At 42.8% G+C, this 14,429-nt stretch overlaps 1 protein-coding gene across 2 annotated transcripts; it reads right to left on the reverse strand.

The window, feature by feature from the left end:
* Nucleotides 1-442: 442 nt before the first annotated feature.
* NDUFAF5 (NADH:ubiquinone oxidoreductase complex assembly factor 5) lies at nucleotides 443-10,313 on the reverse strand. Of its 2 annotated transcripts, XM_082215623.1 has the most exons (11): nucleotides 9,993-10,298; nucleotides 8,613-8,653; nucleotides 6,790-6,853; nucleotides 6,285-6,332; nucleotides 6,079-6,182; nucleotides 4,680-4,719; nucleotides 3,667-3,864; nucleotides 3,154-3,214; nucleotides 2,016-2,099; nucleotides 855-937; nucleotides 443-691 (listed from the first exon to the last, which is right to left on the reverse strand). In XM_082215623.1, exons 1-11 carry the CDS (start codon nucleotides 10,200-10,202, stop codon nucleotides 602-604), a joined length of 1,023 nt encoding a protein of 340 aa, XP_082071749.1. In that variant the 5' UTR covers nucleotides 10,203-10,298; the 3' UTR covers nucleotides 443-601. The 2 variants fall into 2 exon arrangements, with proteins under 2 accessions (XP_082071749.1, XP_082071750.1); XM_082215624.1 differs by lacking the exon at nucleotides 3,154-3,214 and having other exon boundaries at nucleotides 9,993-10,313.
* Between the last annotated feature and the right edge of the window lie 4,116 nt (nucleotides 10,314-14,429).

The raw sequence follows: 14,429 nt of genomic DNA on the forward strand, positions 1-14,429 counted from the left end.
ATCACAGAATAGAGAAGGAAAGGGGTAGCAAGACCGATCCAGGAGTCAAGTGGTGATTTGAAGGCTGACAGCTTTGAAAGTTGAAATAAAGCCCTACTTAGTATCTATCTAGATAGTGACCAGACCCACATTTGCTCGGCTTCAGCAAAGTGGACGTCTCATATGGATTTAGACTAGGGGTGCCTAAACTTGGTGGTTGTTTTTTGGACCAAGGGCTACTGTTCCCTTCCACTCAATCTAATGAGTGAAGAGGAGACAAGCTGCAGCCTCAGCAGGTGCTGAGCACTGCCAAACTTAATGGGGCCTTGGGGGTCCAAAAAAAGTTGCTGGGGGCCTGATCCTTAACCACCCCCTGCTTTAGACCTTACCCTAGTCCTAATATATACGGACCTTTTCTGTTACATTCTCTCATGTTTTGTCAGTTGAATTCTATACAGAAACATGAAATACCATGATTTTATTTGGCATTATACAATAAAAATCCATACACCTATGCTGTTTCTATTTACATACATAAATAATGTCAGTGGCACGTCAGTTTTAAAAAGCACATGGCAGTGTGAATATCCACAGTGGAAAAGTCCACCAACACCACCACATCTCAAAGCTTTTTCCCTCCTGGAATTAGCTCATTAATTTTTCTCAGATCGCCAAATGACGCCGTTGCAGAACCTCTCTGTGCTGGTCTAGCCTGAAAAGAAGACAGAAGGAATCATGTTATGTATGAAGAGCATGGAATTTAATAAAATTAAATAAAAGCTGGTAAAGGAATTCCACTGAAAAAGCTTAACACAATATATGTAAATATATGCTTATTTAGACACTCTAGTTGTAATCAAAGGGATGCACGTTACCTGGGTTTCATGGAATTTCCAACCTATCATGTAATATATCTGAAATGTTGCAGGTACGGTCCCATCATCATTTCCATACATTTCTATGGAAGAAACATGTATTATACATAATGCCAGAGAAATACTGCAGAATAGGACACAGACCTAATTGCCTAAGCAGGTACAGTGGTGCCCCGCAAGACGAATGCCTCGCAAGATGGAAAACCCGCTAGACGAAAGGGTTTTCCGTTTTTGAGCTGCTTCGCAAAACGAATCTCCTATGGGCTTGCTTCGCAAGACGACAATGTCTTGTGAGTTCCTGCTGGTTTTTTTTCCTCCCCCCCTTTTTCTAAGCTGCTAAGCCGCTTATCAGCTGATCCGATCAGCAGATAAGCCACTAATAGCGCTAATCTGTCAATGGGCTTGCTTCGCAAGATGAAAAAACCGCTAGACGAAGAGAATCACAGAACGGATTCTTTTCGTCTTGCGAGGCACCACTGTAGTCATAATTTTATTTGCATAATATATAAATATTTATTTTTATATTATTTTTAGATACTGAGGAGCTACTTAAGTCATTGGATGCGCAACTCAGGCATGAAATGAGCCACTTGACTAAGATGAGCAGTGCTAGTCAGGAATCCAGGCAGCCAACTATCCACCCACTTTCTGTACCAGAAGCCTTTCTGGCCAGCTTCTGCCCTTTAAATTCTTTAAGGACTAGGGAAAAGAACAGTCATCCAACTGTTATGCTAGTGCGCGGCTTTTCTTTTGCTATAGTGATTGAATGAACCTCCACTTCTGCTGGTCCTTTTGGCAGAAGAGAGCAAAGAATGACAACTTTCATATCATGGTTCTTTGCCCAGCTAAATGAAGCAGCTGTGAGCTCCCACTCTTTCTTGGCATTAAGGGAACCAAAATATGTTCCAGCATTGGAAAGCTGTGTGCGTTCTGGTGGGGAGGAGGAAGATGTGAGAAAACAGAAAGGGATGGGCAACCAGCCTTGAAAACACTTGTTTGCAGGGAAGGCTGGTGAAACGATATGGCACAAACCTATTCAGAGACAGCTATGGCTCCACTTTTCACCATATAGTAAAATTTAATCTATTTAAGCCAATGCAGGTCTATCAAAGGTACCCATCCCATCAAGTTAAGACATTCCAGTTCAAACACCAAACTCACCTCTGTACACAGCTGCCGCCGCCAACATGGTTGCCCTGTGTAGCATAGGTTTTCTGCTCCAAGAGCAATTGCTTTCTCCCATACCTAAAAATAGTTTTCAGGCTTTAAAAGAAGATACAGCACACACGATGAGTTTCACACTCTGCATTTCAGATCAATAATATGACAATATGGGACGAGATATGCAATTCAAAAATCCTATCTGCCAACTGATCATATACATATTTACTTAGAGGTGTTCAGTGTTCAAAGAAACTTCCACTCAGAGAAGTGTGCATAGGACTGCAGTCATGGTAACAAATCCTAGAGACACCTTACAAAGCAGTATATAGTAATGCAGACTATTACAGATAGGTGGTTTAACCACTTTAGATGGAAACATCTTCTAAACAGCATGAGGAAAACTTTCCAGAAGTACTGTTTTCTAAAACACAATATTATGTTTACTCAGAAGCAAGCACCATCGAATACAATAGGATTTACTTCCAGGTAAGTGTGTGTAGGACTGTAGCTCCATTTTTTGTGGTAAAATTTAGTCAAGGATGATTTGAAACAAGTATTTTGCCCTTTGACAGCAATATCTACCTGCCCCAGTTGTACAAGTGGTTCCTTTATTTTTTTGCATTAAGGCAAGAATAGAAATGGCTATTCAGCTTGATCTAAAATTAGACTGGAGAGTCACAACCGATCAGAGGTGGCACGCTACCTACTCAAGATGCACGCTACTAGTAACAAACATTAGTGCTCCCCCTTACCTTCAAAGGCTAGCAGACAATGTTTTCTTGTTCAAACATCAGCCTCAATTGCAGAAAAACAAAACAAAACAAAAAAACAACAACAACCCTACTCTGTTTAACCAATCTGTAGGACTGGGATAGGGATCCTGGGCTCCCATCATCAGCTATCATCAGCACCAGCCAGCATGGCCGATGGTCAGTGATGATGGAAGCTGTAGCTCAACAACATCTGGGGGACCACACAGGATCCCCGTGCCACCCATAGAATAGACGTACAGGGTACATAGGTGTCATGGATTAGCTACCTGGAATGCCCCTCTACAAAGCCTAGGGCATTTAACCATGATATACAGAATAGTATGCAATACTGCTAATTTGCTAATGAGAAAAAGTAGACTTGCCTTGCAGATCATCCATAATCTCAAACATCCCTGGATAATTAACTTGGATTTCATCAGTATCCTAAAAATAGGAAGGTTTAGGTTTTTAAACATATTCAAAATAATGCACTTCAAAAAGGCCCAATAGTGGGACACAAGCAAGACTAAACACAGCTCTTTTGTATAAATTAAACTTGATTCCATACACAATAGAAGAGGAGGAGTTTGGTAAGATAAAGAACGTTACACCAAGCCAGCAACAGGAAAGCTTTGTGCCACTTACAGCAAATAGAGAAATGAGAAAACGGAGTAGGTGATAATTAGAAACCTAATTAGTAAGATGACCAAGAGGCAGAGCCTTTGAAGGAAAAAGGAAGAGAACAGGGCCAGCCAACAGAATGGGAAGCTTCTTAAGAAAGACTGGCCAAGAAGAATTGAGGTATGAATATAGAGAAACAAAAGCACACAACTTTATTCAGATATTTTCAATAACCAACTGTTTTCAGGGCTTCCTTTCTTGTAACTGATAATTACCACAGTCAATGTGTTGAAGCCAGCTCCTCCCAGTAGATGTCCTAAGTCACTGACAGCAGTAAATGGAGATACGTGTGGGGAAAATCCACCTTCCCTTTCCAGTTCGGCCAGCTGTAAAGAGCAACGAAGCTCATAGAGCGTGTCTCCCCCAAACATGGCACCAATAAATACTCCATCTGGTTTAAGGATTCGATGTATCTGAAACAAGTCACTGCAATTAAGTAATGCATGAACAAAAGTTGTTTTGTGGTGATATGTATAGTTCAAACTCCGCTCCCAAAACAAGCCAAACCAACTATGGTTTATTAAAGCTTGTTCGGGAGAAACAAACCACAATCCCTGGTTTGGACAGCACAGCCAAGTTTTCACTGTGGCTTCCTTGTTTGCTTCCCCCACTTGCGTCAGGTGAGGAGGGAAGCATGAGTGATCAGGTAGCATGCACAAGAACACTTCCCATTGCAGTAAACCACAATATACCACCCCACCCCCAGCCATACCATTCCCTCCCCTGTGTTCCTCCTCCCAAGTCAGCATTCTTTGCTCACTAGGAGTGCTCAGTCCTCATTGGTCTATTTTCAGGGTCCCTGATCATCCTCATCCCAGTATTTTTATACTACTCTGTGCATGCCAATACCTCCTACTTTTACAAGGTACATAATTAATGGCACAAGGATAAATGATTTAGAATATAGGTTGACTGGAGAACATAAACAAAGCATCTGATTAAGATATATATTCACATTTCCAGTACCTGAATGTTTTAACAGTGGTTTTTTTTGGAGGGGTAACAATTAAAAAGACACCCCCTCAATATGTGTGTGTGTGTGTGTGTGTGTGTGTGTGTGTAGAGAGAGGGGGGGAGAGATAGTTCCCAGTTTCCAACTGGAAAATGTAAAGACATGGCCAGCACAATATTGGAAAAACTCTATGATTAAATATTACTCTCACCAGTAGTTACACTCAGCCAAATTCCTATCTATCAACTTTACAGGAACCGTAATACTTGTACTTACCTCATGCAATGTTTTGGGAAGATCATTTACCCAATGCAAGCTAAAAAAACAATTAAATGAAAAATTGATTAATAAAAGGTATAGAGCTCTCTCAGCAATGCAAGTTTCAGGCAGCACAGGTTGTGGATTACTGGCACAAAGGTAACTGTATTGGATATAAAATATGACAGAGTAAGAAAAGGCTAAGACAAGAGCTATGAGCCACACTTGCTGTGCAATCCTATGCATAGTTACTCAGAAATAGGTCCCAGTGAGTTCAGTGGGGCTTACTTCTTGGTAAGCATGCATAGGACTGCAGCCTTGGAATCTTATTTTCTACACAACTCCAAATATCCAGTTCAGTTGCTTAGAGCGTGGTGCTGATAATGCCAAGGTTGCAGGTTTAATCCCTGTATGGGACAGCTATATAGTCCAATATTGCAGGGGGTTGGACTAGATGATCCTCAGGGTCCATTCCAACTCTACAGGTCTAGGATTTAAACTGGCTGAGGTTTTCAAATACACTGGGAATCTTGCTACGTTAAAGCAGGCTGCTGTTGTATTTGCTGCTAAACAATCCAGATGCATCCAAATGCAGCCATGCATATGTGCAACACAGAACTATGGCTTAGTACACCCTTCCTCAACCTGGTGCCCTATAGACCTTTTGGACTACAACACTACTCATCCCTGACTGTTGGTCATGCTGTTGGGAGTTGAAGTCCAACATCTGGAGGGAACCAAGTTAAGCCATGGATTCTTTTGTTCCACCCACCACCACCCACCACCTCATTTCGTGTGTTTGGATGATCAGCAGTATTAAACTCAGCTTGTCATTCTGCTTGAGCTATGACAGCCTCATAAGCCATGGTTTGATGTTGGCTTGCTTTTGAAACTAGTTGTAGTTAGTGGTAACAACCACTCCCAGTTTGGATGAAATAATTTCTGAAACCAGCCAGAAAGCCTTAATGGTAAAAGCACCACATACTGGTTTTGGAGACCAACTTTGTACTACCATACATATCTACTTAGAAGTAGGCCCCATTGAGTTCAATAGGACTTATTTCCAGGTGAGTGTGTAATGGCTTGGTATCCAACAGAAGTGTTAGCTTCCACGTGTTTTTAAGATACAGAGGCCAGGATCCAAAGGAACATATGCAGTGTTCTATTTGTGCTTTAGAGCTTTTCAGCCCCCTTCCCCTTCACATAACAATAATTTGTAGATCTTGGTAGCTCAGAAGCCCCACCGCCAAAGAAGCAACTGTTACAGTGCTAGGGACTGAATTTTGAAGAAAGATAGCTCTTCCTCAACCTCACCCCATGCATGGAAATGCTTTAATTCACACCCACAAGCCTTTTCAGAGCCAAGCCACAATCACCAGAAACTATTTTGTTTACCTTTAGTTCACTTATTAATTACCTCAATCCACTGACAACAAGATCAAATGTATTCTCCTTGAAAGGAAGGAACTCTTCATCAGCTATAACACTGACTCTGGGTATTTCAGATTCTATTGCGTTTTTCTAAATTAGATTAGAATAGAAATGGCTTAGGACTGTAGTTAAGGTGCTTTACTTTTCAATATCATGGATTAAACAGCTAGCAAGTACAAGACAGCTACCTACCAAAGCGTTTTCTGCAATATCTGCTTGAAAAAGCTGTTCAATGACATCCTGAAACAAAAATGACCATAAATTGTCTCCAACCGTTTACCCGATTTTATCTAGGGGTGAGTGAGATGGGAGAGTTAGCTTGGGTGAAGACAGACAAAAAGAAGAATATCCTGGTCCGTATCTAAAAGCTTTATTCTGCAGGGAGACAATATTGTGTAATGTACACCATAAAGTGCAATCCTATCCACGTGGGTGTAAATCCTATCAGAGGCCAATGTGATTTACATCCAAGTTATCAATCACAGGGTTAAGCTATTAATATGGCACTGTCTGTGACAGCACTCAGAATTTTGCTGACAACAGACTCAAAACAGATTTGACATTGGCAAGTCTGGATCCAACCCACTGTGGCTAGATCTATTTTTATTATGCATAAGAGAAAAGCCCAAGGTAGATCTACTGTTCAGTTCTCTCTGTGTAATTCAAATCTAAGCCAAAGATCCAGAGGAAATCATACCTTATTTAAATGCTGAGCTATGTAGCTTCGTCCACAGCCAAGATCCAATGCAAGGGGGAAAGTCCTTTAGGAAAAATAAATGCAAATTATTTGCAAAGATGCAGCTCAGTAAGACTCCTAATATATAATGCTTTGGTGCAATTCTTACTCTCTAAGTTAGACACAGGCTGCAATGTTGTGTACACTTACTTGAGAGTAAGTCCCTCTGAACTAAGTGGCACTTAGAGAGAATATCTGGCTTGATGTATAGGCCTGATCTGATCAAGTCTCTTCCTCTGAAGGGCTGTGCCCTTTCATTTTACCTGAAGTACAATTCTTTGCATGTTTACTCATAAATTTACTCATAAGTTAGTCCCTTCGTGTTCAATGCCGTTAACATAACAGCTTCAGCCAGGAGAGCAAATGTCTTAATAGTAATTCCAAAGGCTTTCTTTATTATACCCATGAGTTCATGTCTTCAAAGATGTCACCTCAAAATTTTGTAAGTTAAAACATGCAAAATGTATGCAACCTCCACTTGCAATTGGTTGATGGGAAGGTTTCTCTGACAAGTTTCATTATGATGTCAGATCTGTGGAAAGAATACTGCAACCCTATGTACCTCACTTAAAGTTTCACTAAAAACCACTATTTCTAAACGTGATTACATTTAGGCACATGTTCAATTTTTGCTATTATGTCTGCTGCTATTTCTCATTAATCATATTTTACAAGGTGTTGCTTAGTTACACAAGTTGCTGTTACAGCAGCACACAACACTGTACTCCCAAAGTCATTTTACTTTATTTCATATACAAATGTATAAGCGCATGGACATTTGGTTCATTCAGCTTATGCACAAATCTAGATTCAGTGTCATTTATGGCTGCCAATTTTGGTCTCTTGTTCTTAACTATACCTTTAAACAGGCATGTGAATAACTATCAGTCTTCCTTCTGTTACCTCAAAATATCTCAATTTACGTTTTCTTCTTTATCACTGACCCACAGCCAGGTAATGTATGCTCTCAAATCTTGGTTACTAGATTTCTCTCTTTTAAGAGATGTTATTAAATTATACCAGTGTAAACCTCTTAAACTTCTCTTATGTGACATGCTGTATTTTCTATGCAATACATTTCTGTTTGTTATCGTTATAATTCATATTGGGGAAATATAATTTTTAAAAGTTTTTAAAGCAAAAACAAAGAATGAAACTTTCAAGAAACAAAACAGTACAATATTTGTTTTGATCCAAATCCAACTCCCAATTACACACCTTCCACTGAATGGAAACATTACCATTTTAATGTCTAAAAAAAAAATTAAAAAATTGTCCAGTAACACCTTAGATAAAAGGACCCCTGACCATTAGGTCCAGTCGTGGAGGACTCTGGGGTTGCAGCACTCATCTTGCTTTATTGGCCGAGGGAGCCAGCGTACAGCTTCCATGTCATGTGGCCAGCATGATTAAGCCGCTTCTGGCGAATCAGAGCAGTGCACAGAAACACCGTTTACCTTCCCGCCGGAGCGGTACCTATTTATCTGCTTGCACTTTGACGTGCTTTCGAACTGCTAGGTTGGCAGGAGCAGGGATCGAGCAACGGGAGTTCACTCCGTCGTGGGGATTTGAACCGCCGACCTTCTGATCGGCAAGTCCTAGGCTCTGTGGTTTAACCCTGCGTCAGACCAACACGGCTACCTACTTGAATTTACTGTCAATGATACCAGGAAGCTTTTATAATTCCCCATACCCAACTTTCTTTAAACTTTACAGTATAGTTGAAATAGCATGGATTTTGTGAAAACAGCTAGACATACAAATTGGATAGGCTAATATCTTACCTAGTTATGTCAAACACACGGTCAGCTATCCTACCACCAACCTGTGAAACAGAAGAAGGAACAGTTGGTTCTCACTATATGGGTTCAGCACTTCCAGAGAATAAATTAACCCCACTACAGATTAACTAGTATCACTACCAATTTTGATCTTAGGAAAAACTTAACTTTTTCCACATTTAACTGAAAAGTGATGCTCAATCAGTGGCTTAATTCAGACAGAATGTCAAACCATTATTTGGTGATCATGAAAGCTCCTGCAGGCTATTACTCTCCCTCCCTTCCTGGAACTGTTGTAAGACATTTGCTGGTGCAGAACAGCAAATTTTCTCCCCTGCCTCCCCAAATCAAGGCACAATGTACAGTAAGGCTGGTTAAGTTATGGATTGCAACCAGCTAACCTTTACTCAACAGAGCCATTGAAACGACTGGAGCAGTTACTCATGGTCATTAATTTCAAAAGATCACCTCTGTGTAAAACTCAGTTGAATACAACCCTATTTTCGTACCAGACACAGAACTCACTTTGACCTGATACAGTGGTGCCCCACAAGACGAATGCCTCGCAAGACGAAAAACTCGCTAGACGAAAGAGTTTTCCGTTTTTTTAGTCGTTCCACGAGACGAATTTCCCTATGGGCTTGCTTCGCAAGACGAAACGTCTTGCGAGTTTGTTTCCTTTTTCTTAAAGCCGCTAAGCCGTTAATAGCCGCTAAGCTGTTAATAGCCATTCTTCGCAAGACGAAAAAACCGCAAGATGAAGAGACTCGCGGAACGGATTAATTTCGTCTTGCGATGCACCACTGTAGTCCGAAACATATTTGTAAAGTTTGCAGGGTTTGCACTAGCCATAGTCTCAATGTCAAAGGCACAGAGGGAAGAGTGCAGGTGTGCCCAACAGCCAAACCATGGTTCACGCTAGGTGTTGTCTGAATCCAGGCAGCAAAAAAGAGAACAGGAACGACAAAGTAAATCTGGGACTATATATTTTTATACTGACGTTTTCCCATTTGCTAGCGATCAGCCACATGCACTTGGACTCATATTGCTGGAAGGCTGGCAGTGTGGTTAGCAGCAGATAAATAAGGCATTATTTATTATTATTATTATTTTCCTGGAGGCAGGATTATTTATTTACTTGGTTTGAATTGTTATGCCCCGCCCCTCCAACCACCTTTGGTGGGTCGAATGATCCTCAGCTACTCTATCCGAATGACATTGAGACCTAGTCAACCTTCGTGGATCCCAGTGCGCAAAACCGGACGCTGAAGCTGCTGGCCCGAACACTGTACACGAAAAGGGTCCCTTGGCGGGGGCCGAGGGGGCCGCATCCAGGAACCCGGCCCGGGGGCTCTCCGCCCTCGCCTCCCCAGCGGCGCTCACCTCTTCCCTCAGGTACTCGCAGCGCTGCATCTCCGGCCGCGCCGCCGCCCACTCCTTCTGCTTCCTCTTCAGCTGCCGGTCGAAGGGGCTGAGGGCGCCGGGGCCCGCGGCGGAGCGGCGCCCCGAACTGCCGCCCAGGAGGAAGAGGAGGCGGCGGGGCGGCCCCCTCAGCAGCGCCCTCACGCCCATCGCCGAGAAAGCGATGCGCATGCGCTCCTGCCTCGAACCCGCGCGCCGCACTCTCCACGGATTGCTTCTGTTTCAGTTTATATTCGCATTCGCTGGGAAGCTTAACCGTCGTCCCGCTCAGCTGACCGCGCCGTCCAATTGGAAGTCGCCGGAGGCCGGCCTAAACCAGGAAGCGCTCGGTGCGCATGCGCAGTGGCGCGGAGTCTTTCGGAAGTGACGACGGGTTGCGTGCTTTCCCCCCCCCTCTCCTCCCGCCGAGACCGGAAGTTCCTCGCGCCTGAGTATCCTGAGGAGAAGCTGCGGTGAGTATGGGGAGCACGCGGGTGTCGTGGGCCCCCTGGAGCGGTTGCGCCTCTTATGAGGGAGGCAGCGGCACCTTCTTCGTAAATGTTCGTAGGAGGCGCTTTTCTCGGCTTTATTTCACTGCTGCTGTTCTTTCCCCCTGTGCGTATACCACGCTTTTCTGCTCCGTGTTAGCTAGCCAGGGTTAACAACTGTTGCCTCCTCAGGAGAGGGTTTATTATTGTTGCATATTATTATTATTATTATTATTATTATTATTTTATTATTATTAAATTTGTATACCTCCCTTCATAGAATCGTAGAGTTGGAAAGGGGACTCCGAGGGTCATCTAGCCCAGCCCCTCGGAATGCAGGAATCTCAGCTAGATCATACATGGCAGATGCTTAAAAACCTCCAGAAAAGCAGAGTTCACCACTTTCCGAGGAAGCCTGTTTTACTGTCAGACAAAAATCTTAATGTCAGAAGGTTCTTCCTGATGTTGAGTCGGAATCTCCTTTCTTGCAACTTGAAGCCATTGGTTTCTGCACTTTTCAGTCGGGGAAATACAGTGGTACCTTGGTTTATGAACTTCATCCGTTCTGGAAGTCTGTTCTTAAACTGAAACTGTTCTTAAACCGAGGTGCGCTTTCCCAAATGAGGCCTCCTGCCACCGGTGCTCTTCCACCGTTCAGATTCTGTTCTTAGACCGAGGCAAAGTTCTCAAACCAAGACAATATTTCCGGTTTTATGAAGTTTGTAAACCACATCATTCTTAAACTGGACTGTTCTTAAACCGAGGTACCACTGTATTTCATTTCAAAGCATACATGCATGTTTTGTACTCTGTTGTACCCAGGGTGCAGTCGCTACAACTGCAGCTAAAATTGTCTGAGCAGTTTTTAAGTAAAGATCATAAGGTATAAAATAGAATATAAAACATAACATTTAAATGAAATCAAGAGCAAAAGAAATCCAGTGGCAGAATATGGAAACACTGCAAATGATCTAAAACATACTTTTTTTAAATAAAAAGCAAGAAAGATGGAAGCTTTTCAAAAATAAAAAAAGTAATCATCTGGTGCTGGAAAGATTTCAGTGTTGGCACCAGACAAGCCATTCTGGCAAGAGCATTCTGCTCCTGGGATGCCACCACTGTAAAGATCCTCCCTCTGGTAGCCATCTGTCCAGCCTTATTTGCTAGGGGCTCCTAGACTAAAGTATCTGAAGAAGATCTTAGGGTCTTTTCCCTCAAGTCTGACCTGGATTTACATGTTGTGTTGATATGCCCATGGCACCTGCTTGTCCTGTTTATCTTGAGATGTTAATGGGATCCCTGGAACTGTGAAGTTGTCCACTGCTACTACCCGCCTTCTAAATCCTTGCATGCTATGGTTGATTAATATAGTCAGAGAGGAATGTCTCGTGAATGGAGCAGATTATAATAAGTTCTCCTTTCAAAGAATGGCAATATGCCAGCTGCCCTGGAAAAAGCTGTTGTAAGAAACCCTCCTTTGTCACTGCTATTCAGTATAATTGTATGTGTGGTAAACTTTCGCCCCCAGCCACTCGCTCCTCCCTCACCTGTCTTTGCTCCCCGGCCAGACCAGGTTTCTTGAGCAGGGCTGGCAGGCAAGTTTACGTTATACAGAACAGGACAAAATAACACCGGTAAGGCTGCCACCACTCCCTTTATCCCGGGGAACCCAGAGCCACAACCCAGGGAGAAGGCTGTGCCCCGTTATTGCTGGTTATCCCCCCTCCACAAGCTGTATCCACAGACCTGCAGACAGAAATTCTACAGTAGAGCGCAACCAAGCATAAGGCTAGGAATTAGCTTTTCCCCCGGAAAGGCACACAAACCAATAACAGTTTCTGTTTTTAAAATTTATTTTAAAAGAACATAAGAAAACATGCTAACATAGCAGGCACGTCTTTAGTAAGTTACAGGCAAGAAAAAATAAGAGCATTGTAAAATCTAACTAACTTACATACCCACAGATAAAGCAAAGAGAGAATAGTTAGAGTCCTTTCAAAGTTCCGCATTCAGAGGCTTTCGCAATTCTCCATCACAAAGGACGTAAGGACAGCTACTTAGATGGAACATCAGCAGCTGGGCGATTTGCGGATTGCAGAGCGTGCTTTCTCAGCCATTTCCCAGATCTTTTATCCCCGATTTGCACGTGGCGTTGGAACCCCCAAAACCAATCATAACTCCTGATTATTTTTAAATTCTCCAATGACCGGCTTGCGGGCTAATCAATCTAACTTCTGGCAGCTGGGCCAATTAAGAACCCAGGGCCTAAATCAAAGGGGTTCCTCCCTTCCTTGGAGTTTATGCAGATACACATTCCCAGGCAATCAAGGCCAGATAACATCACTGAGGGAATGCACATAACTTGACCCAGGTGTCAAACCTTCCATTAAATTAGGGGTTTCCTTTCCCATAATAAACCTTTCACACCCTGGGTGCCTGTTAGTCTGGGGTTAAAGGGACAGAACTTATTTCCCATGGTCCTTGTGGCTTGTTGGCTACCCACAAGGCCTCACTCTCGTTGCTTGACCAAGGAATAGCTTCTAAACAAACACTAACTTTACTACAGTATGTATCAAACATTTCTAGGCAGAGTTCATGTATGTGCTGTTTTCTCATATCCAGTAATTCCTGGATGATGCTGATTATCTTGATTCTTCCCAGTTTGGCTTCTCACCTGGTTTTGGGATTGATTTTCCTCATTGATAACCTGTGTTGGGAACTGGGGTGGGGTGCATTTCTGTTGGTTCTGCTGAACCTCACAGTGCCTTGCCTATACAGTGGTGCCTCGCAAGACGAAATTAATTCGTTCCGCGAGTTTTTTCATCTAGCAAATTTTTCGTCTTGCGAAGCACGGTGTCGGAAAAGTTTTGGAAAAGCTTCATAAATCGCCAAAAACCTCAAAAAAGGCTACCACACCGCGTTCTATGAGTTGCTCCTCGAAGTCAAGTCGCAACTGTATTAACAGTGTTAAGAAAAAGGAAACAAACTTGCAAAAAACGCAAGACATTTTCGTCTTGCGAAGCAAGCCCATAGGGAAATTCGTCTTGCGAAGCAGCTCAAAAACCGCAAAACCCTTTCGTCTAGCGAGTTTTTCGTCTAGCGAGGCATTTGTCTTGCGGGGCACCACTGTACTTCTTGACATTCTGAGAAAACATATTTTGCACTGGTTCCAGTTGAACCTGGAGGGCAAATATCAGAAGATAGTGTCCAGGAATGACTGTTATGCTTCGTCATTGGCTTGTTTCCTATGTTGTTTCACCTCTACATGAAACCTGTGGGTAAGATACTCGAAATCTCCAGAAAAGAGTATCAACAGTATGCTGATAATATTGCACTCAGCTGTCTTTTGCATCAGATTCCAGGAAGGCAGTGGAAGTCCTGAACTGATGCCTGAAAACAGTGATGAACAGGTTGTGTACAAACAGACTGTCACTAGATCCAGACAAGGCAGAAGTACTTTGAGCCACTAAAAAAAGCTGATGAGGTTAGAGATACATACCTCCTGCTTTGGATGGGATTCCACCAGCTATAGCTGGTGCTCCAGTTGCACCTTTTTCTGGGGAAGATAGAGCAGGCCACTAGATTCACAAAAGCCGTGATCCTATCCAGATCAGACTACATTTAATGGAACTTGAAAAGTGAGGAAGAAGGTTGCATAGGTCTCACTGTTTGTCCAGATTGTGCCATATGCTTATTTTGGTGTATAACTTTCTTCCTTTGCTTAGGGGTAGCCAACACCATGTCATGCAGATGCTGTTGGACTCCCATGAACTGCAACCAGCATGACCACTAGCTGGGAATGATGGGAGTTGGAGTTCAACAACGTCTGGAAGGCACTATGTTTGCTACTCCTACTTTACTAATCTGTAAGTCTTGTGAAACTGCTGTAATGCTTGGTGCTGTCTTGCTCCTTAATAAAAACTGTCAGTAA

This window comes from Podarcis vaucheri (assembly GCF_965113315.1).
Source record: "Podarcis vaucheri genome assembly, chromosome: 3".
Taxonomy (NCBI): Eukaryota; Metazoa; Chordata; class Lepidosauria; order Squamata; family Lacertidae; genus Podarcis; species Podarcis vaucheri.